Source organism: Pagrus pagrus, assembly GCF_965226575.1.
Source record: "Pagrus pagrus genome assembly, chromosome: 6".
Lineage (NCBI taxonomy): Eukaryota > Metazoa > Chordata > Actinopteri > Spariformes > Sparidae > Pagrus > Pagrus pagrus.
This window is the reverse complement of record NC_140190.1, coordinates 152,215-176,702: the sequence shown is the minus strand read 5'-3', so window position 1 is coordinate 176,702 and position 24,488 is coordinate 152,215. Positions and strand designations below refer to the sequence as shown.

Sequence of the window (24,488 nt, the reverse complement as noted above, 5' to 3'; positions counted from 1 at the left end):
TTTTGTTCATTTTGATCACATTACGTTTGTTTTTGCTTGTAAATCGGATATTAAGTGGTACACGATTCTGTTAAGGTAAAGAAAATAGCATCTTTTTCAATAAGTAGCTGGAACATTCAGGGCATATGCTCTTCAGTTTTTGGCTTGAAATCAACAAACCCTGACTTTCTGAAAAATATTAGAAATGTAGATATAATAATATTGAATGAAACTTGGAATCGAAACCAAAATCAATCTAACTGTCCAAACGATCATAGAGAACTCATTGTACCCTCTGTAAAACACAAGCATATTAAGAATGGCAGAGATTCAGGTGGTTTACTCATATGGTACAAAGGAGAATATAAAGATCACATCTCACCAGTTAAAAAAGGTACAAATCACATTTGGATTAAAATTCACTAAAATATTCTAGAAAACAACAGAGACGTCTGTCTATGTGCAATATATATTCCACCCTCAAACTCCCCCTATTATGCAGAGGAGGTTTTTGAGGAACTCCAGAAGGAAATTTCCTTCTACCAAAGTTTAGGATCAGTCTTAATATGTGGCGATCTTAATGCCAGAACTGGTAGAGAGCCAGACTTCATTAACTATGAAGGAAACAAACATATTTTCAAATGTCCCCCTTTGTACCAGACCTGCATAAACACACAACGACAAAGCTATGATAACACGGTTAACAAAACTGGCAAACAGGTACTACAACTGTGTAAAGGTTTGGGTCTGTACATTGTTAATGGCAGAGTCAGAGGAGACTCTCTGGGCAGACTCACACAATGCTCTGTGTTAGGTAGCAGTGTTGTAGATTATGCCATTACTGACATTGAACCACAATATATAAATGCTTTCACTGTATCACCACTACAGCCCTTTTCAGACCATAGCCAGATCTCCTTATTTCTGAAAAAGTCATTGTCAACCACCATAAATCCAAATCCTGAGCCAAGGCTGTTTCCTCTACCGAGGAGATACAAGTGGACAGAGGAGAGCACTGCTGCCTCCACTGCCGCGCCAGACTCTGCTCAAATTCACAACATGATTGATATTTTTCTCAACACCCAATATCAGCCTGAAAGAGAAAATGTAAATCTGGCCACACATCACTTAAATACGATATTTACTCATTTGGCAAAAGAATCTAAATTAAAAATCTCACAAACTAAAAAATCCAGCATGAAACAAAAAGAGCGCTGGTTCGATAAAGAAAGTGCTGTATCCAGACAGAACCTGAGAAAACTGTCAAACAGGAAACACAGGAACCCAAATGACCTGTAGGACGGCTTGAACATGTCCAAGCCCCGAAAGAAGACAAAAAACTCAATAAAAATCCAGAGTGTCACGGTCTGAATCAGAACCAAATTTTAACAATAGACAAACTGAAAGAACTAGAAAGGACAGTGAAGGACAACCGATGTGCCCTCGACCACCCCGTCACCATTAAACAAACACAGCACACAATCAAAACCCTTAAAAATGGAAAAGCTTGCGGTATAGACAGCATTAACTCAGAGATGCTGAAACACAGTAACTTAAAACTCCAACTTGCCGTGCAAAAACACTTCCACATGGTGTTGGCCTCTGGATATCACCCCAGTGTTTGGAATAAAGGTCTCATTTCTCCTGTATTTAAAAATGGAGACAGGTATAACCCCAGCAATTACAGGGGCATCTGTGTTAACAGCAACCTGAGTAAACTCTTCTGTAGCATCCTCAACTCCAGATTAATCTCTTATCTCACTGAACATAATATTCTGTCTAGAAGCCAAATTGGCTTTTTACCCAAACATCAAACATCTGACCACATATACACTCTGCATACACTCATCCAACAGCATGTCCACAGACCACACAGAGGAAACATATCTGCATGTTTTGTAGATCTAAAAAAGGCTTTTGACACAATTTGGCACAACGGGTTATTTCTCCAATATGGAATTGGGGGTAAAATGTATGATTTAATCAAATCCAAATATTCTGACAACCAGTGCTGTTGAAACTGGAAACACAAGAACAGAGTTCTTCAAACAAGGAAAAGGAGCATCAGGCTGCAGCCTGTGTCCACTCTGATCAACATCTGCATCAATACACTGGCCACTCTTCTTGAACAGTCCTCAAGCCCAGGATTACATCTACAAGGCAAAGACATCACATTCCTCATGTATGCAGATGACCTGGTTCTACTGTCCCCAACAGAACAGGGCCTACAGCAGAACCTCTCTCTGCTGGAGACGTTCTGTCAAAACTGGGCGGTAGATATCAACCTTGACAAAACCAAAGTCATGGTATTCCAGAAAAAGGCCCGTTACAGGAGTCCAAACATGTTTTCAGGGTAAGAGGGACCACACTTCAGCATACAGTGGAATATAATTATCTGGGCACCATCATCAGTTCATCAGGCAGCTTTGACAAAGCAATAAACTCCCTCACAGCAAAGACACGCAGGGCGACTGCAGCATCAACAGCTCACTATATAAATTCAATCCTCCAGTTACAATTTGGCTAAAACTATTTAACTGTGTAATAAAACCCATCCTGATGTATGGAAGTGAAGTGTGGGGCCCTCTGATGACCCAGAGGCACCTCATGGGACACAACACCCACTGAGAAACTTAACCTCCAATTCTGCAAGGAAATCCTCAAGGTCCACAGAAACTGTCCAAACCATGCATGTAGAGCAGAGCTGGGACACTTCCCTCTCTCTCTACACATGATCAGAAGGTCAATTAAGTTCCAGGTTCACTTAGCACAAGCTGATCCTGATTCCTATCACCACAGAGCCTTCCTCAGTAACAGCCTCTGTCCAGAGACAGACCCTCTGAGAAACACCAGAGAAACCTGCCACCTCAAAACCCAAGACCTCCAGACTCTCTCCAAAACTCATCTGATATCTATAGACAAAGAGAATAAAAAGACTTACATTGACAATTGGAAAAATCAAATCAAATCCATCAATAAATTGGAGTGCTATCGCTCACTGGACAGAGAGTCTTCTCCAGCACAATATCTGGTCAGCATACAAAACCCCAAACAAAGACAAACACTAACAATGTACAGACTCAGCGACCATCAGCTGCAGGTTGAAACAGGTCGGCATAAGAAAGAGTGAAGCCCAGAGAATTAAGAGTCTGTAAACACTGCTCTTCAGGAGGAACAGAAACTGAGGCCCATTTCCTCCTCTCCTGCCCCCTGTACCAGACTGAGAGAGAGGTTTTCCTCCAGCAGATCACTGCAGCAGATCCAACATATCAGGGAAAAACATGTGATGAGCTGTTAAAAGTCTGTCTGGGAGAAGATCCACCATTTGTAAAATTAGCTGCACAATACGTAACACTCTGCCATGAAACTAGAGAAACACACAAATGCTAACCACAACCATTACTGCTATGGTATAATATTGTTGTTGTTGTTGTTTTTCATTTCTTTATTTTATATATTATTATTATTATTATCATCATTTAATATGAACTGTATATATATATATTTTAAATTATATATAAGAACTTGCAACTGTCTAATGACACCCAATCTGTGTATAAGAGAGAGACAGCACTTCATCAACACACACACACACACACACACACACACACACACACATAAGGTATACAGTATAAATATATATATTTTTTATTTATTTTTATTTTTATTTTTTATTGTATTATATTTGTATATATTTGATTCTGTGAGTTGTATTTGTTTTGTTTTCATTGACTCTTGATGCTTTGGCAACATAGTTCTTGTAACAGTCATGCCAATAAAGCAAAATGAATTGAATTGAATTGAATTGAGAGACAAAGAGACAGAGACAGAGAGAGAGAGACAGAGAGAGAGAGACAGAGAGAGAGACAGAGACAGAGAGACAGAGACAGAGACAGAGAGAGAGAGACAGAGACAGAGAGAGAGACAGAGAGAGACAGAGACAGAGAGAGAGAGACAGAGACAGAGAGAGAGAGAGAGACAGAGACAGAGACAGAGAGAGAGACAGAGACAGAGAGACAGAGACAGAGACAGAGAGAGAGAGAGAGAGACAGAGAGAGACAGAGACAGAGAGAGAGAGACAGAGACAGAGAGAGAGAGAGAGACAGAGACAGAGAGAGAGACAGAGAGAGACAGAGACAGAGAGAGAGAGACAGAGACAGAGACAGAGAGAGAGACAGAGAGAGACAGAGACAGAGACAGAGAGACAGAGAGAGACAGAGACAGAGAGAGAGAGACAGAGACAGAGACAGAGAGACAGAGACAGAGAGAGAGAGAGAGAGAGAGACAGAGAGACAGACCCACCCTGTTTAATATCTACATCCATGAATTGGCCAAATCCCTGGAAGAGTCAGATATCCCTGGTCTCACCCTCTCTGACATAGAAGTCATGACATACTGCTCGCTCCATCAAAAGAGGCTGCTTTTGGCCTTAAGAGCAGGAACCCAGACTTTAATAGAGAGCTAGAAAATTCAGACATCATTGTCTTGCAGGAGACTTGGAATAGAGGAGACATGCCCACTGGCTGTCCTTCAGGTTATAGAGAAGTCATTTTCCCATCTACCAAACTGAAAAATGGAAACCAAGGCAGAGATTCAGGAGGGATGTTGATCTGGTACAAGACGAACCTCACACACTCAATAGAGTTACTCAAAAAAGGAGATTTTTCAATTTGGCTCAAAATAAAAAAAAACAGGAAACGTGCTGATCTGTGGTGACCTTAACGCCAGAACAGGCACAGAACCAGATCTGATTAATGCACATGGGGACAAACATATACCGGGCCAGATCAACATGTCCTCTCCTTCACACCGGCACAGGAACAACTTTGACAAAACCGTCAACAGAAATGGGAATCAGCTGCTGCAGTTGTGTCGCACGCTGGGTCTGTACATCGTCAACGGTCGGCTTCGACGGGACTCCTTCGGTCTCTACACACAGCTCTCCTCTTGGCAACAGCACAGTGGACTATAGTGTTACAGACCTAGAGCCCCTCTGTCTAAGAGCATTCACCGTCAGCCCCGTCACCTTTATCTGATCACAGCAAAATCACCCTGTACATTAGGAAGACACCAACTGACCCCCACGTAGCAGAGCCCAGCAAACTCAACCGCTCCAAACAACCCTATAGATGGACAAGTAATAGCAAGGATGACTACCAGAAAGCAATCGGTCATCCAACAATCCAATCTCACTTAGACCATTTTATCACCACCTCATATCCCCACAGTAGTGACACCCTGAACCAGGCTGTTCGGGACATTAACCACATATTTGACAGCACAGCATCTATATCCAATCTGAAAAAATCTCAGCATCACAGTTCAAACTCAACCAATGAAAAGTGGCTTGACTCCGACTGCAGGTGTCTGAGAAAAACACTTTAAAAATCTATACAGTGCAACCACACTGGATTCAGCCCAAAATAATCTGATCAACAAACTAGAAACCCTTGAATCAATCGTTAAAGACGACCAGAATCCTTTAGACTTTGAAATCAGTGAAGGGGAGCTGCTGGCTGAGATCCAGGCCCTGCAGCCAGGGAGGGCAAGTGGCCCTGATGGCATCTTGAATGAAATGCTTCAGTTTAGCAGCCATAAAATCAAAACTGCCATATTAAAATTATTCAATCTGATTTTGAACATTGGACATTTTCCTGACACCTGGAGCCGAGGGATCGTCACTCCGATCTTTAAAAGTGGAAACAAATACGAGCCAGACGACTACAGAGGCGTCTGTGTCAGCAGCAACCTGGGGAAGTTATTCTGCAGCATCCTGAACAGCCGACTGCAAAACTTCCTCAGTGAGCACAATGTCCTGAGCAAGAGTCAGACTGGTTTTACACCAGAACACAGAACCAGCGACCACATCTACACCCTCCACACCCTCGTCCAGAAACACGTCCACCAGAACAAGAACACAATCTTCTCTTGTTTTGTAGATTTCAAGAAGAAGAAGACTCAATTTGGCATCATGGTCTGTTTCTGAAATTATTAGAAAAAGGTATTGGAGGAAAAATCTACGATATCATCAAAACAATGTACATAAATAATAAATGCGCTGTAAAAATTGGAACCATGGAAACAGACTTCTTCGCCCAAAGTAGAGGCGTGAAGCAGGGCTGCAGTCTGAGCCCCACCCTGTTCAACATCTACATCCATGAACTGGCCAAATCCCTGGAAGAGTCCGATATCCCTGGTCTCACCCTGGTCAAACGCTTACTATTTGCAGATGACCTCATACTGCTCGCTCCATCAAAGGAGGCTCTACAAAAACAACTAGACCACCTGCAGAAGTTCTGTCAGACCTTCCAGAAACGACCTAAGAGTCAGACAAACCAACACCGGTTCCACCTGGACTTTACGGACACAGAACACACACACAGCTACACGTATTTAGGACTAATTTCTGGACTATAAAAAAACCTCAAACATGGACACACCTGTCAAAATCTGGATCAAAATATTTCAGTCCATAATCGAACCAATTATATTGTATGGTAGTGAAGTGTGGGGCCCTCTCATGAACCAAGACTTTGAAAAATGGGACAAACACCCAATGGAAAGCCTGCACACAGAGATCTGCAGAAGATCCTCTGAGTCCACAGGAACACCCCCAACAACGGGTGCAGAGCTGAATTAGGCCAGTTTCCCCTGTTGGATCCAAAAAAGAGCTTTGAAACTCGATCAACACCTCAAATCCAGCGAGCCCGGCTCCTACCACTACAATGCCAAGAGGAGAGCAAAGACAGGAGTCCCCTCAGCCAGCTGGTCCAGAGGCTCAGCTCCAACAGCACCGGGCACCAAGACCGCCCTCACACGATCCGGCCCCACCAAGTTATAGCAAAAGAAAAAGACAATTACATCGACTATTGGACATCTACAACCAAAACCCAAAGCAAACTCCAATGCTATTTGACCCTAAACAGACAATACTCTATGGCAGAATATCTGAGCTCTGTAACCGACCCGAGACTGAGGAGAACGTTGACTACGTACAGACTCAGCAGCCACAGCCGGGCCCTGGAGAGCGGCCGGCACAGACAGACGTGGCTGCCCAGAGAGGAGCGGCTGTGTCGGCTCGGTCCACACAGACAGGTGGAGACAGAGCAGCACTTCCTGCTGCACTGTGACACACACAGACATCAGAACACAACTCTACAACAACATCACACACACAACCACAAAGTTACACAAACTCACAGACACAGAACAAATACAACATCTGCTGGGAGAGAAAAGAGCCACTGCTGCAGACGCAGCAAGAGACGTTAGTGCTGCCACAGAAGAAGAGAAGCTGCCAACACCTGACATGATCTCCTCCACTTACCTGCACACTGACACACACACACACACACACACACACACACACACACACACACACACACACACACTTTACTTTTTTTTCTTCTTTTCTTTATTACTATTATTATTGTTATTATTATTATTGTTATTATTATTATTAATTATATATGTATTATTTATTCTGTAATCTTTTACTTTGACAATACTGTATATTGTGTTTTGATACTTTGGCAAAATTGTTGAAACTTTCATGCCAATAAAGCTCCTTTGAATTTGAATTTGAGAGAGAGAGAGAGAGAGAGAGAGCTTTAGGCTGTGTAATAAATCTAGTCATGAATAAAGTGTAACCCTCCAACATGTACATATTTACACAGATTGTATTTATGATTTTTGATAAACATTGAAATGCGTGTGTGTTTGTGTTTGTGTGTGTTTGTGTGATTCATCATGAACATTAATCTGCTGCTTCTTCACTGATCACAACCAGAATATTAAATCTATTTTAATTAACTGCAGACACACAAACACTCATCAACACGCTCTGAACACACAAACATGTTTGTTTACGTTTGAAATCTCTGCAGTCTGAGACATATTCCATCTTTTCTCCCAGACTCACTGACAGAGTGACGAACATGATGACGGCATTAAAATAATAACAACAATAATAATGTTGTTTACTAGAAGATAATAACAGGCAGCTGTTACCTGGACAGGTACTGTCCTGAAGACGGCACCTCGTGTTTGTTGGGTTTATCGTAGCAGTTTACCATGTTCTGGATCAGGGCCAGGTCTGGTCTCACCACGGTTGCCGCGGCAACAGCCCTGGTGATGAGTTGCAGGGCATCTCTGATATAGAAGTCGAGCGGTTTCCTCTCCACCTCTCCATAGGCCAGAAGGCCGAGCGGCAGCCCGATGGCATGCAGCGCATCAGGGCTGAGCGGCTGGCCAAGCACCCAGTGCACCATGGGTAACGTGAGACCCAGGTCCTGAGCGCTGCGGAGCACCGCTGCTGCACACAGCGGGTCAGCTCCGAACAGCAGCACCGACGCCGGCGAGGGCTCGGTCTGTGTGGAGAAGTGTCGGGACAGGAAGTCGTGGATTTGAGTGTCGTCATGTGCTGACTGCGTTAGGTTCAGGATGGCACGCAGGTGCCAAGTGGCCCCGCCCTCACCATCCCAAGATGCACCACTTCCGCTCTGACCTCCGAGGAACCGCAGGAGACCCTGAGACTCCTCCCAGCCACGACACAGGACTGCAGTACCCTCCCTCCAACCCGACCGCTGCAGAACCGTCAGCAGCAGGTTGGACAGACCGGACTCTGGAACCCCCATCACCATCTGCAGGTGGAACCGGTTCTACGCAGAACCAGGAAGGACAGCCAGGAGGAGGACCAGGGGGAGGACCAGCAGGATGACCAGGGAGAGGACCAGCAGGATGACCAGGGGGAGGACCAGCAGGAGGACCAGCAGGAGGACCAGCAGGATGACCAGGGAGAGGACCAGCAGGAGGACCAGCAGGAGGACCAGGGAGAGGACCAGCAGGAGGACCAGCAGGAGGACCAGGAGAAGAACAGAGTGGACATGTCAGAGTGGAGACAGGTGGAACATCAATCAGAAATCCTTGTGTCACATTAATTAGGAACACAGAATCAAAGAACTGATTACATTAAAGGGACAGTACACAGATTATGGTGTCCGTAACATTTAAAGTTTTGCATAATTTATTTATTCAATCATTATTTATTTTTTATGATCGGCAGGCCGAGACGTTCTCAGGTTCTTTCATGTTTTGTGTAAATGGTTCAAACGAGCGTGCAGCATGAGAACAGACGGTTCTGGAGGGTTGTGACAAATTACACATTGAATTCAAACATCAAAGGTGTGAATAAACAGGAAGTGATTCAGAGAGTTTGTTCTGTCCTCAGACCGACTCTGTACAGTAAAAGTGAGAGAAGCTTGAGGCTGAACATCGTCATCAGTTTATCATCAGAGAAACAATAAATCAACAGAAGACAAGCTGAAACCATCTGAAGCTCAGTGAAACCAAACATGTTCAGCTTCTTTCTTTCTGTTCAGATTAAAAAATAGAAGCAGCAGGAATATTTGAGGGCAGCGTGTTAATGAGGTCATCATTTAATTATGATAACCATTTTAATTAGCTGAACCCACAGAGGAGCTGGAGTTTATCTGAAATAAAGTTTTTACTTCTGACACTTTTTGTTACAAATTACAACTTTGTGTTTGTCAGTTTGAGTCCTGGTGTCTGTTGATGTTGATGTCGTTTCTGACCTTCACCACTCTCACTAATATCTGCCAGCATCAAACAGAAACAGAAATAAGAATCCTGAGCTGACTCATCGCGACAGCTTTGTAAACTATATGTTGCATTGCGCATTTCTGATCTAATAATCAATATCAATCAATCAGTGCAGATCTCATCCCGACACTTTCCCAGACTTCACCTCAGCTTGTCGTTGAGCTTCTATCAGTCACTGCCTGCCGTCACTGTGCTCCACGTTGTTTGATATCATAATAGTTATAAAGAAGTCTTTAAACAGACTGAATAAATGTATATTTGATGTCAGTGCTTCACTTTCATCACAGTTTCATCATCGTCTCTTTGTGAAGTTATTTCTGTGACTGAAGGATTAAACTGTGAGATTCAGCAGCATGATGAAGGTCATGCCGAGTTTCTCTGACATGAAACCAGCGTTTCATTCTGTCTGTAAATGAGTCGATTCTCTGAACACCGGCCTCACGCCGGCCAGCCAGCCATCAACCGGCCGTCAGCCAAACTCCTGCTGACACTCAGCTAACGGGCTGCAGACGCTGAGATGAGACTGAGATTGTACTGCCGCCTCCCCTCCTCCTCCGCCTCACCCTCCTCCTCCCCTCCTCCTCCTCCGCCTCACCCTCCTCCTCCTCCGCCTCACCCTCCTCCTCCCCTCCTCCTCCTCCGCCTCACCTCCTCCTCCTCCGCCTCACCCTCCTCCTCCCCTCCTACTCCTCCTTCTCCTCCTCCTCCTCCCCTCCTTCTCCTTCTCCTTCTCCTTCTCCTCCCCCTCCTCCTCCTCCACCTCCTTCTCCTCCCCCTCCTCCTCCCCTCCTCTACCTCCTTCTCCTCCTCCTCCTCCTCCGCCGCCTCCCCCTCCTCCTCCTGATGAAGAGCAGGATGAAGAGGAGGATGAATACATTAAACACTAGTAAGGGGTTGATATCTGCTATTTATGTTATTTTAAATAATAACCTTACAATATATAATAAGATTAAAACAAAGAAGAAATGGGAATCAGATCTTAACATAAGATACGACGACAATGACTGGTGTAATATCCTTGAAATCTCTCAATTAGTACTAATCTCAACCAAACACAGACAAATACAGTTTAATATTTTTAATAGAACTTATTATACTCCATATAGACTGCACAAAATACACCCCAACTCCTCTCCAAATTGTCAGAAATGTAGAACCTGTGAGGGGGACTTGCTTCATATGCTCTGGAAATGTCCTCGCTTGGAAACCTATTGGAAATGAATTCATTAATATAGTTTCAAAAACTACAAATGTCCAGATTCCCCCTGACCCGAGGATATGGATTCTGGGAGATATACAAATTCTAGATGCAAGCTTTAATAAAAAATATTTCATATTACTTGGGGGTACAGCTGGTAAAAAGTGTATTTTGCAGAATTGGAAATCAGAGTTTCCTCCATCGCAGAGACAATGGTTAAATGAATTAACATCCTACAGCACACCGGAAAAAATCTTATTCAGTGTGAGGAGGAACCCAGAGAAGTTTGAAAAGATATGGGGCTCTTTCTTGGCCTTACTACCATCATTACATCAGTTTAACTAGTACGTCAGTATATAACTTGCTCCCCTTTGCTATTTTGTCTACTAAACCTCTATGATCATATGATTATTCGGGACCTCATAGCACTTGATTGTATTTTATTTTGCTTTTCAAAGGTAACCAAAGGTGAACTCATGCAATTGTTTAAATGTATCTATTTTATTTTTTACCATACCAATACAGTAATAAAATAAGATAAATAAAATAAAATAAAATAAAATAGACAATCTTAACTGTTCAATGACCACTCCAAGTATTTACAAATATACAGTGCAATATAAATATATATATGGTATGGCAGATGTACATATATATATACATATAGAAATATATATAGCCATTTGAGTCCAAACATCAGAGGGAGGAGTTGTAAAGTTTAATGGCCACAGGTAGGAATGATTTCCTGTGGCGCTCAGTGGTGCATTTTAGAGCAATTAGTCTCTCGCTGAAGGTGCTCCTCTGTTTGACCAGAGCGTTGTGGAGAGGGTGAAAGTCATACTGCAGTATCGCCCGCAACTTCGACAGCATCCTCCTGTCTGACACTGCTGTCAAAGTGTCCAGCTCCACCCCCACAACGTCACTGGCCTTTCTGATCAGCTTGTTGAGTCTGTTGGCATCTGCTACTCTCAGCCTGCTGCCCCAGCACACAACAGCAAACAGAACAGCACCGGCCACCACAGACTCATGAAACATCCTCAGCATAGTCCGGCAGATGTTAAAGGAGCGGAGCCTCCTCAGAAAATAGAGGCGGCTCTGTCCCTTCTTGGAGAGGACTTCAGTGTTCTTAGTCCAGTCCAGTTTATTGTCTATGAACACCCCCAGATATTTGTAGTGTTCAACGATGTCCACGTTATGCCCCAGGATGGAAACTGGGCTCACTGGTGTCCTGGTTCTCCTCAGATCCACCACCAGCTCTTTGGTCTTTGTTGTGTTGAGCTGCAGGTGGTTCAGCTCACAACATGTGACGAAGTTATCCACCACAGCCCTGTATTCAGCCTCATCACCTTGCTGATACATCCAACAACAGCAGAGTCATCAGAAATCTTCTGAAGATGGCACGATGTCTGGTAGCTGAAGTCCGTGGTGTAAAGGGTGAAGAGGAAAGGAGAGAGGACAGTCCCTTATGGGGCCCCGGTGTTGCTGACCACTGCATCTGACACACAGTGCCGCAAGCGCACGTACTGTGGTCGGCCAGTGAGGTAGTCCACAGTCCAGGACACAAGGGGGGGATCCACCAGCATCGCCGTCAGCTTGTCACTAAGTACAGCAGACCTGATGGTATTGAAAGCACTGGAGAAGTCAAAGAACGTGACCCTCACAGTGCTCCCCGGCTTGTCCAGGTGGGCGTAGACACGGTTCAGCATGTAGATGATGGCATCCTCAACTCCAATCCGGGGCTGGTAGGCGAACTGTAGGGGATCCAGGTGCAGCCTGACCACAGGCATGAGCTGCTCCAGGACGAGTCTCTCAAGGGTCTTCATGATATGTGACGTCAGTGCCACCGGTCGGTAGTCCGAAAAACTACTGGGCTGTGGCATCTTTGGCACTGGAACGAGGCAGGACGTCTTCCATATCACAGGGACCCTCTGGAGGCTCAGGCTCATGTTGAAGACCCGGTGAAGCACTCCACAGAGCTGTTCGGCGCAGGCTCTGACAACCCGTGGGCTGACACCGTCAGGGCCTGCAGCCTTACCGGCGGGGAGTTTGCTCAGCTGTCTCCTGACATGAAGCGGTGTAAACAGTGCAGGTCGAGGAGGGGGAGAGTTGGAGTCCACAATGAGAGGAGGCCAGGTAGCATGGGAGCCAGAGTAGGTGTGAGGAGTGGGGGATGGGTGTGAGGGGCTCAAAGAGTTGGATGGGGTGCTATCAGGGGGAGGAGGGGGGTCAGAAGCTGTGGTGGCTGGAGACAGTCAACAGGAGAGCCAGCAGGGGCCAGGGCTGCAGTGTCAAACCTGTTGAAGAACAGATTTAACTCATTGGCTCTAGCCACACTACCATCAGCGCCACTGCTAGTTGGTCTGAAACCGGTGATGGTCCTCATACCACTCCAGACCTCCCTCATGTTATTCTGCTGGAGTTCCTCTCCAGCTTCCTTCTGTAGCCGTCCTCAGCCTCTCTGATCTTGGCATTCAGGTCCCTCTGAATGTCCCTCAGCTCCTCCCTGTTGCCACCTCTGAAAGCCCTCTTCTTCTGATTGAGTATGGCTTTGATGTCTTTTGTTACCCAAGGCTTATGCCTTATAGCAGTCCTCTGACCATGTCCTCACTGTCTTTGTGGTCACAGGCAGCCTCTTCACTAGAGGCACATAGCAGGGGGTGAGAAGCACCAAGTTGTGATCTGATCTTCCCAGTGGGGGGAGAGACGTGGAGGTGTATGCGTCCTTTACATTAGCATACAGCAGGTCCAGGGTCTTCTCCTCTCTGGTTTTATAGGTCACATACTGGGTGAATTTCGGGAGTGTTTTTTTAATGGAGACATGGTTGAAGTCACCCGAGATTATAATGAGAGCACTCGGGTGAGCAGTCTGTAGTCCGGCTATTGTCGAGTGGATGACGTCACATGCCGACGTCGGGTTAGCGGACGGGGGAATATACACAGCCACGACAATAGCATGTGAGAATTCACGTGGTAAATAATAAGGACGGAGACCCACAGCTAACAGTTCAATATCCGGGCTGCAGATGCGGTCTTTGATAGTAATGTGACCAGGATTGCACCACCTGTTGTTCACATAAACAGCAAGCCCCCCTCCTATAGTGCAGTCCCTGTCAGCCCAGACAGTGTGGAAACCCTCGGTGGAAACATTGTGGTCAGGAACATCCGTGTGTAGCCATGACTCTGAGAAAATCATCAGACTACACTCCCGGTATTCCTGATGACTCCAGGTTAGCGCCGTAAGCTCGTCCATCTTATTCCCCAGTGATCTCACGTTGCCCATGATGAGAGATGGGAGACACGGCTTGTATGTCTTCCTCTCCATAAGTCTCCGATGTTTCGCTCCTTTCCTCCGCCGTAGCGATCCTTTCCCTCTGCAACCCCGGTGTGTTTTCCTCCAAAGTTCAGCAGGGATATCCTCCATCACCCTAGCCAAGCCGGCCAGCTTCAGCTCTATCAGCTGATCCCTGGAGTAAACATTGCGGTGTTGCTGAGTGACGGTCGAGACGGTCGAGACGGTCAAGAGTAAAAGGAGTGATTCCACCACAAGCAAAACAACAAAAACTCCACACAAGCATGTTTAGAGAGGACGTAGCTTAATAAATAGCTAAAGTAAAAACAGAACAAGTGAGATAAAGAAAAAAGGAAAAAAGTTGAAAACAAAGTTAAAGTAAGCAGGAGCGACTGGAACAGGCTGCATACACCGCGGCGCATGCGCACAAGGAGGAGGATGAAGAGGAGTACTGTAACAGAGGGACTTGAAACAGTTTGTTTGTGTCGACTGAAGCAGAATCCCTTCCTGAGGTCAAAATAAAACCAGCTGACTGTTTCAGATTTTTACAGTCCACCCTCAGGCTGCTCCGTCCCAGAGCATCCTGGGAAATGTAGGAAGTCACTGGGTGAAGCAGACATGATGTTTTTGGCAGCTGTAGTCCTCTGAGTCAGAGAGACTTCCTGTCGCTGATTGGATTTATGATGTCGATCCGCACAAAACACTGAACAAGTGAAAACATTCTCTGCATCATTAATTACATATTATATCATATATATGATATACAGTGGTGGCCAAAATTATTAGAACACCTGACAGATCTGAAAATATTGACCTTTTTTTCCCCTCCAAAACATGATTTCATTTCATAATGTTCATGAAACATGCAGATGGTTGCTCTGAGCACAACAAACATCAGATGGAGTGTGTCCTACTGTTTTTATCCACTTTTAACTTTAATATTTGTCCACCTTTCGCAGCAATTACAGCAGCACATCTCTTTGGCATAGTGTCATTATATTTCCTGAGAACATCAACACTAATGCTATCCCATGCCTTCTGCAACTCAAGCCAAAGGCTTTCCTTTGAATGTACAATAGATAGATAGATGATGATTGTGTGACGTTGACAGTGAAATAGGCCTAGCTTGTTTTTTGTAAGGAAAATGACCTAAATCACCTTATGATGGCACTATTCTATGGTTTATAGAGCATAATGATGACTTTGTAGATATTTCATGTGTTTTATGGGTATTCTAATGGCCAATTCAACAAAAACAACTGAAACCTCTTGAATATGCCAGGTGTTCTAATAATTTTGGCCACCACTGTATATGATATATAATATATGATATATAATAAATGATTATATAATATATATAATTTATTATATAATAACATTTATCATATATGATATAATATAATATAATAATAATATAATAATATAATATAAATTCACTGTTCAGAGACTTAAAGATGTGTATGTATACCAATCACTAACACTTCTCACTCTCTTCATTTTCTGTCTACCTTGCTCGCCCACCGCTGCTATCTCAGTTTATGTTGAGTTTGAGTCGCGGAGCCAACTGTGATTGGTTCGTTGGTTTGCTGGACGTTAAGATCAATAGACTGAACCTGAGGACTGAACCTGAAAACTGAACCTCAAATTGAAGAACATACATACATACTTATATCTATACAGCTGTATGTACAAGGAAGCACAGTGAAGAACTTATGTCTATATGTCTATGGCTGTAAACACTCATATAAAAATTTTAAAAATACATACAAACATTCGTTTGGTGCCTACCTGTTTACTAAACATATGAGGAGGAGTTGACGTTTATAATCATCAGAGAACATTACATACGTTGTTTTTGGTACCTATCTGTGAATGGGTAAATGAGAGGCATTGACTTAAAGCACTTTGTAAAGGGCGCTTTATAAAGTTCACTCCATTGACTTGTATTAGTTCACGGGGCAGATCTGCCACATCCAATGTGCCGGCGACGTTGACGTATTGCAGCAACGGGCCAACCCGCTCAGTGAGGCGTCTATGTAAATAAGTCTATGGGCCACACACCAGCCTCGGCTGGGTTAGGGTTAGGGTTAGGGTTTGTTACTACTATAAAATCCTTTAACCGTTTGCCTGCCTTGTTTTTCACTTTTGGGCCAACGATCACCTACAAGAACCAAAACACCTGAGACGACGAAAAACCTAAAAGTTATGTTAAAGACAAGACTTCAAGATGTACACATAGTCTAAATGAAGTACTCGTTGAAGTATAAATGAAGTGCTTGAACTGTAAATTAAGTACTCCTTAAACTATAAATTAAGTACTAGTTGTACTTTAAATTAAGTATTTGTTGAACTATAAATTAAGGACTTGCTGAACTACAAATGAAGTACTCACTGAACTATAAATGCAGTACTTGTTGAACTATATATTAAGTACTAGTTGTACTATAAATTAAGTACCTGCTGAAGTATAAATCAAGTACTTGTTGTAGTATAAATTAAGTACTCTTTGTGCTATAAGTAAAGTACTCATTGTACTATAAATGAAGTACTCGTTGTACTATAAGTGAAGTACTCATTGTACTATAAGTGAAGCACTCGTTGTACTACAAGTACTCACTGAAAAAAAAATGAAGTACTAGTTGTACTATGAGAGAAAAACTCATTGAAGAAAAAATGAAGTACTCGTACTTTAAATGAAGTACTCGTTGAAGTATCAATGAAGCATTCATTGTACTATAAGTGGAGTACATGGCATTATGGGCATGGCTGGCGGCCCGGGCGACTCCTGCTCCTGCTCCCCAGTCGGCGGCCCGGCCGACACCAGCCAGAGGCTCCCAGTCGGCGGCCCGGCCGACTCCTGACTCTGCTTCCCCGTCGGCGGCCCGGCCGACACCTGCCCCTCCGTCGGCGGCCCGGCCGACACCTGCCTCTGTTACCCCGTCGGCGGCCCGGCCGACTCATGACCCTGTTTCCCCGTCGGCGGTCCGGCTGACAGCTGCCAGTGGTTCTCCGTCGGCGGCCCGTCCGACTCCTGCTCCTCGGTCGGCTCCCAGGCTGACTCCTGGTGGTGATCCCCAGCCGGTGGTCCGGCTGACAGCTGCCAGTGGTTCTCCGTCGGCGGCCCGTCCAACTCCTGCTCCTCGGTCGGCTCCCAGGCCGACTCCTGACCCGGCTCCTCCGTCGGCTCCCAGGCCGACTCCTGACTCTGCTCCTCCGTCGGCTCCCAGGCCGACTCCTGACCCGGCTCCTCCGTCGGCTCCCAGGCCGACAGCAGCCAGTGATCCTCCGTCGGCTCCCAGGCCGACAGCAGCCAGTGATCCTCCGTCGGTGGTCCTGCCGACATCCCGGACGGCGCGCCGGCTTCAACGCCGGCTTCTAGAGGGTCTTCGCCTTCGCCGTCGCCGACGGCCTCCGGAAAGTTCCAGCCCTCGTCTTCGCCTTCGCCTTCGCCGTCGCCGATGGCCTCCGGAAGGTTCCAGCCCTCGTCTTCGCCTTCGCCTTCGCCTTCGCCTTCGCCGTCGCCGACGGCCTCCGGAAGGTTCCAGCCCTCGTCTTCGCCTTCGCCGTCACCGACGGCCTCCGGAAGGTTCCAGCCCACGCCTTCGCCGTCGCAGACGGCCTCCGGAGGGTTCCAGCCCTCGCCCACGCCTTTGCCGTCGCCGACGGCCTCCGGAGGGTTCCAGCCCTCGCCTTCGCCGTCGCCGACGGCCTCCGGAGGGTTTCTGCCTTCACCGCAGGCCTCCTGATCAGCCACTGCCCCTTACCCTGACCTCCTGGTCTCCCCCCCAACCTGACTCTGGCCCTCCTCCTGAACCCCCTCCACCCTCCCGGCTTCATTTGGACTCTTTCTTTTTTTTCTTGTTGTTGTTGTTGTTGTTGTTGTGTTTGAGGGACATCTGGAATCTGTCCCTTGAGGGGGGGGTACTGTCATGATTCTGTATGTTTGGTTTAGTTTCCTGTTTTATTTTGAAATTGTTCCCTTGTGTGTCGTGTCTTACTTGTCACTTCCTCTTGTGGTTTTTCATTCATTACCTCACCTGTCCGTCTTCACTCACCTGTACCTCGTCTTGTGATTAGTGTCTGTGTATTTAGTCTTTGTTCTCCCCTCTGTCCTGGTCGGTTCGTTGTTTGTTCGTTCATGCCCATGTTGCTTCGTTCATGTCGTTTCATTCGTTCTTCTCCTTGTTGGTCCGTTTCCCGTGTTACTCTGTCTTCCCTGTGATGTTTTCGTTCCCTGTGTCAGTGAGTGCATTAGCTTAGCCTGTGTTGTCTTGTCCGTTTTGTTTCGTGTTTCCTCCGTATTTCCCTGTGTGATCTCTTTGTTCTCCTCCTGCGTCCTCCCTCGTGTCTCCTCCTGTGACTCCTCATGTCTCCCGGTTTAAGTATGTTAATAGTTTAGTTTCTCTTGTGTTTTGTGCTTTGCTTTAGTTTTTCCTTTGCTTGTTGTTGCTCTTTGTTAACCTTTTGTGCTTTTTCAGTTTTTGTCTTTTAGTTAGCCTGTAGTTCCCTCACTGTTTATAATTCAGCTTTTTATTAAAGCTCGCTTTTCGTTCCCCCCATATTGTCTCCTGTGTTTAGCCTGTGTGTGTTCGTGTGCGATCCTGTGTGTGTGTGTGTGTGTGTGTGTGTGTGTGTGTGTGTGTTTTTTTCCTGTGTGTCTGCATCTAGGTCCTCTTCTAGCTTTCCCCCTTTTTTTTACCCCTTAAAAAACCCTGACAGTATCCTGATTTAAAAGAGTTCACTTTTTTTCCAGTGCTCACAAAACTAGCTCTAGAATAGACTACTTCTTTATCCCTAAATTAGTGTTATCTTCTGTGGTGTCTTGTGAAATAGGAACTATTTCTGTTTCTGATCATAGTCCAGTATTCTTACAATTGTTGCTTAATGGAAAGCAGAGTTTCACTGACTCTTGGAGGTTTAACCCACACCTACTCAGCGACCCCAAATTTATCTCATACTTTAAGTCAGAATTTAAAATCTTTTACTCAATAAATAAAACTCCAGATGTATCTCCCTCAGTACTGTGGGAAACCTGTAAAGTGTATGCTAGGGGCTTAATTATTTCCTACACAAGGAGTAAAAAACGCAAATCTCTGGAAGCTCAAAGGAAATTAGAGGGTGAACTGTCCAATCTTGAAAAGACGTATGCTAAATATCCATCTGAGGTTAATATGAAGGCAATGTTGGCCACAAGAGCATCTCTGAATTCTCTTCTTACCCATAGAGCCGAGCAAAGTATTAGATTCGCTAAACAAAGACTATATGAGTGTGGCAACAAACTGAATAAATACCTTGCAAGACTAGTAAACAGAGAGTGATTCTCAGACAATTTCATTTATTAAAGACACAAATGGAATTAGTAAATTTGACACAAACAATATTAATAGGGTGTTTAGGGATTTTTACAGTAAGCTCTATGCTAGCGAGGAGCAGGATCTGATTGATAAATTCATGTCTAAACTTACTCTACCTAAATTAACAGATGGACAAAGACAAGAACTGAATAAACCTAATATCAGTCTCATACTTAAAAAAGGGAAGCCAGCTGATGAATGTCCATCGTATCGCCCTTTTAGCCTCTTAAATATCGATTTTAAAATACTTTCCAAAATTCTAGCACGACGCCTTGAGAAAGCTCTTCCCTCCATTATTAATGTCAATCAGACAGGATTTGTTATTGGCAGGAACTCTTGTAATAATGTGAGAAGGCTGTTAAATGTAATTCAACTATCACGTCAACAAAAACTGGCCAGCATGGTGATAGGTCTAGATGCAGAAAAGGCCTTCGACAGAGTCGAATGGCCTTTTTCTTTTTTCTGTTCTTGACACTTTCGGGGTAGGAGACACGTTTTGCAGTTGGGTTAACAGGCCACTCGCAGCTGTTCGGATTAATGGGCAGACCTCTTCTTACTTTTCCCTGGGCAGGGGGACCACGCAAGGGTGCCCGTTGTCCCCACTGCTGTTCGCAATAGTTATAGAGCCCCTCGTGGAAGCTATAAGGAACAGCCCAGATATTACTGGAATATCCGCTGGTGGAAAAGATCACAAAATAGCCTTATACGCGGATGATATTTTGATGTTTTGAGCAACCGCGCGACACACAAATACAAGAAGGATCTGCTGCACTGGTGATTTGAAGCTTTGACACTCACAGCAGGAAGTAAATACCGGTGTGTATCTATCGCGAGTCTCGTTCATCTTGTCCGGCGCGGCTTCCGTAGTGCAAACGCTGTGAGGGAGACTCGCGTGAACGCGGAGCGTGCCTCCGTGTAAACATAGCATAGTGACTGTTTAGGCTGTAAAAATGTTTAACGATTAAAGATGGCTAAGCTACAGATGTCTGTGGAGAAGGGCAGCTTGGCTGTCCCTAATGTCAGGTTTTATCAGCTGGCTGCACGGCTTCATTACATAACAGATTGGATTAATGACGACCCGGAATCAGTGTGGCTAGATCTAGAAACACTTAATGCAGGTAGCCCTTTACCAAGTCTGTTATTTGCCCTAGACTTAAAGAAAATTAAGAGTGTTACAGTTAATGATATCATAATTAAAACAAGTCTGCAAGCCTGGCAAGCAATAAGAAAGCTGGAAGGTCGTGCAAATACACTGTCTCCCCTGGCTCCCGTACACTGTAAATTGATTTTGCCCCAGCTTGCTCAGATGGTGGGTTTCACATCTGGAGAGATAGAGGGATTCTAACTCTGGGGCATTTATTTCATAGAGGAGTGATGCTCCCATTCACAGAAATTGAGAAGGAGTATGACCTACCCCCAAATAATTGCTTCAGATTTTTTCAAATTCGTAGCTTCATTCAGGATCAAAGCAGCCATGTCTTTGACTGCCAGACTTCGAAAATAGAACGCTTACTTCTCAACAGAGGCAAGAAATCAGTCCTTGGCCAGGGGTATGCTGAACTTAACCTTGCTAGTGATATGACTACAGACTATCTGCGACAGGTGTGGAATAATGATCTCGATCTCACAATGGACGAAACAACATGTGCAGAAATTTGGCAACTGGCAAAGGAGATCTCTATATGTAACAGAACCAGAGAGAACCAGTTTAGGATATTGCATCGGTTACAGATTACCCCCCAGCTGAGACATAGGATGAACCCAAGTTTGTCAGAAATGTGCTTGAAGTGCCATGTGGAGGTGGGGAGTTATAGGCACTGTGTTTGGTCATGTGTGCATAAAGAGGGGTAGGGGAGACTGGGGACAGTTGCAACAAGCCTTATTTCTCCAATCAGAAACATGCTAGAGTAATGACACTCACACTGCACATGCTCAGTTAGACCCTCTGCCCACCAAGGAGAGAGAGGCCATATTGAGCATCTGGTCCTGCTTCTATCAAGACAAAGTTGTTTTGGAGGTATGAAAGTAGCTTTTTTCATGAGCTGTATTTTTGTCATACTGTCCTGATCTTTTGTATGAATTAATCCAAACCTACCTAGTTTGAATCACTGTTTTGTTGACTATTAAATGACATGGTTTACATGTGTCAATGTCAATGTGGCTAGCTAGCACATGGTGTTTTGTCATGACTAATTAGGCTAGTCATATTAAAACAGACCACACAACCGTATTTTTGAAGATTTTTAGTTCAAAATAGGCACAATTAATATATTTCATTGCTCATGATGAACAGAACAGGCAATCATAATGATAGCTGGTGGAATTGTTCACAAGGCAGCAGATTTGTTGGGGAGAGGCGAGTGTTGCTCTCTTATTTTTTAAACATTTGTGTGCCTTTAATAAAACTTAAAGTCAAAGTTTATATTCACTGGAGTTTTAAAACAATGTGAATTTTGTTCACTAAAACAGTTCACTGCTTGTTCACTGTTTGTTCACATGTTTAATAAATGTGTTTTGTATTGCAAATTGTTCCATTCTTTTTGTCCCAAACTGAAATATTGAGTTTTTATAGCTTTGGTGACATCTGCACATTGACTCAAGGTAGGCCTATGTTTTGCACAAAACAAAACTTATTAAATACCTTAATATTGTATACTGTGCTTATTTAGACAAAAAGCAGAAGATAATTGTGTTGCAACTGTCCCCAGGTTTGGGGTCAGTTGCAACGTCTGACTTCCTCTATTCAAATAAATATTGTGATTGATATGTTATATGTAGCCATCTTTAAATGGTATGGGCATTTAGCAGACAGATGTAGGTTTAATATGTACAGATTTGGTGAGCCTAGTCCAAATAGCCTCTGAGTAACTGAGAGTAATGTAAAAAGTGTTGCAACTGTCCCCAGTCTCCCCTACTGGGGTAAAATTACTGATAAACTCAATTTGATTTTTGATGTCCACCTTGACCCTGGGTCTGAGGTTCTGCTCCTTGGCTTACCTAGCCCTCATATTAAAGGCTCTTATCAAAGAAGGCTGTTCAATATTCTCACATTCGCTGCTGGAAAAATATACTGCTTAAATGGAATTAATTAATATTTGAGTTAATACTAAGGCTGTCACGATTTCGATTTTAAATCGAAATCCATCGAAATTAATTCACAATCTCGAACTTCGAATTAAAAAATAGAATCGTCGATGCTGCCACGCCCCCACGTCACGTCCGGTCGGCTTGCCAAGGGGCAAAAAACACACACGTGTTGAGTGCTGCGAGTCAACCTCCTCTAACTTAGCTACTAGCTTAGCCAGCAGCTGTTAGCTACAGCCAGTCAAACGATAGCATGGTGTTACACCATCCCTGCTCGGCTCCCGGACCGTGGTCGGGAAGCACAGGGGAGATGATTTCCTCCAGGGCCGAAGTTTCTGTTTACCTTCGGGGTGAACCCCCTTTCACCTGTTGAGCTGGTCGGGAAATAATACCAGGGAGCTTTGCTGTATCTGAGGAGCCGTCGCCTTTATTCAGCCAGACTGCAGCCTGTGTTGAACACTTTACTGCTGCTGTCGCTGCTGCTGCTGCTTTCTTCTCCTTCTTCTCCAATTCATTCACTGTCCGCACGCTCCCTCACTCTCGCTCGCCCACTCACACCTGACGCACCTTGTATATGTCATGTATATGTCTTAATTGTTCAGAGAAGACTGTGGACATGGCTGTTTTATTTTTTTGTTTGTTTCGTTGTGAACTTGAATGTCATCTTCGGTGAAGAAGACTGCAGTTACAAAAGAGAAACTAGATGGCAGGTTATTTTGTTAAAGTTTCCAATTGACTGAAGATGGAAGTTATTGTTACATTATGTTGGTAATAAATGTTTTAAATTTGACAATGTTGTGGTACATTGCGAACAAAGGTCAGATATTATATTGCATAAAAGTCTAGTCTAAAAATGGCAGCAACCTGTGCTTTAAAAAAATAAATGTAAAAATCGAGAATCGAATCGAATCGAGGATTTGGAGAATCGTGACACCCCTAATTAATACCTATGGAATATTTAACATACAGATTCAAATGTAAAACGGCATTTTTCTTTAAGACTTGGACACCCTTCTTGAGATATGCAGGTAAAAGACTCACAAATATTGTCTTAAAGGGAATGGTTGACTGCAACGCAGATAATTGGCAAATTCACATCTTTGGGTCATAAGGTCAGATTTCTACTTGCTTGGTGATCAGTTGTCATTTATTTATTACTCAGATATTTTGTTTTATAAAAGTTGTTGAGAATTTACAATACTTTAATTTTTGAAAGTATGCATCCTTTTTTTAAAACGTATTTCTCTCAAGACTGTTGGTTGTTGCATCACTGTCAATTGTAATGGACTGAGCGCTTCTATGTGCATATGTTTATATACAGTAGGTGCTATGACACCTCCCACTGTATACCTATACAACTGTATGCAATTACTTTTCCAAGTAGGCAGTGGGCTATGTATATCTTATGTCGAAGATTTCAGTATGATGTGTAACTTTTGTGGCCACTGTTTGTAGTGTTTGTTGTCTGGAGAGGGCGGGGGCTGGTTCCTCCTGAAGTCCACCACCATCTCTTTCGTCTTCACCACGTTCAGCTGCAGGTGGTTCTGCCCACACCACTGTCGACCAGGTCCCTGAACTCATCCTCCCTCCTGCCCTCTACACCCCCCACAATGGCGGTGTCATCAGAGAATGTCTGCAGATGACACGACTCGGTGCGGTACTTAAAGTCTGCAGTGTAGCTGGTGAAGAGGAAGGGAGACAGCACTGTTCTGTAATCTCACAAACTGCGGTCTGCCCGTCAGATAGTCATCAACCCATGGGATGGGGGGAGAATCCACCTGCATGTTCTCCAGTTTGGCCTTCAGCAGCCTGGGCTGTATGGTGTCGAAGGCGGACAGCTGCGTTGGGTCTATCCAGGGAGGAGTAGGCTTCATGCAGCAGGTAGATGATTGCATGATCTACCCCAACATGGGGTTGATGATGCATCAACATTAACTCTACACCTCCCCCTACCCTACCTGTC

General features: G+C 44.5%; 1 protein-coding gene across 1 annotated transcript in view; it reads right to left on the bottom strand.

Annotated features, from left to right (window-relative positions):
* The window catches only part of grin3bb (glutamate receptor, ionotropic, N-methyl-D-aspartate 3Bb), a 102,961-nt gene that overhangs the window by 24,274 nt on the left and 54,199 nt on the right, over nt 1–24,488 (bottom strand). The window contains exon 2 of the mRNA XM_084355801.1: nt 7,990–8,639. Within this exon, the coding sequence (XP_084211927.1) occupies nt 7,990–8,639 (650 nt within the window). The remainder of the gene's footprint in view (nt 1–7,989; nt 8,640–24,488) is intronic.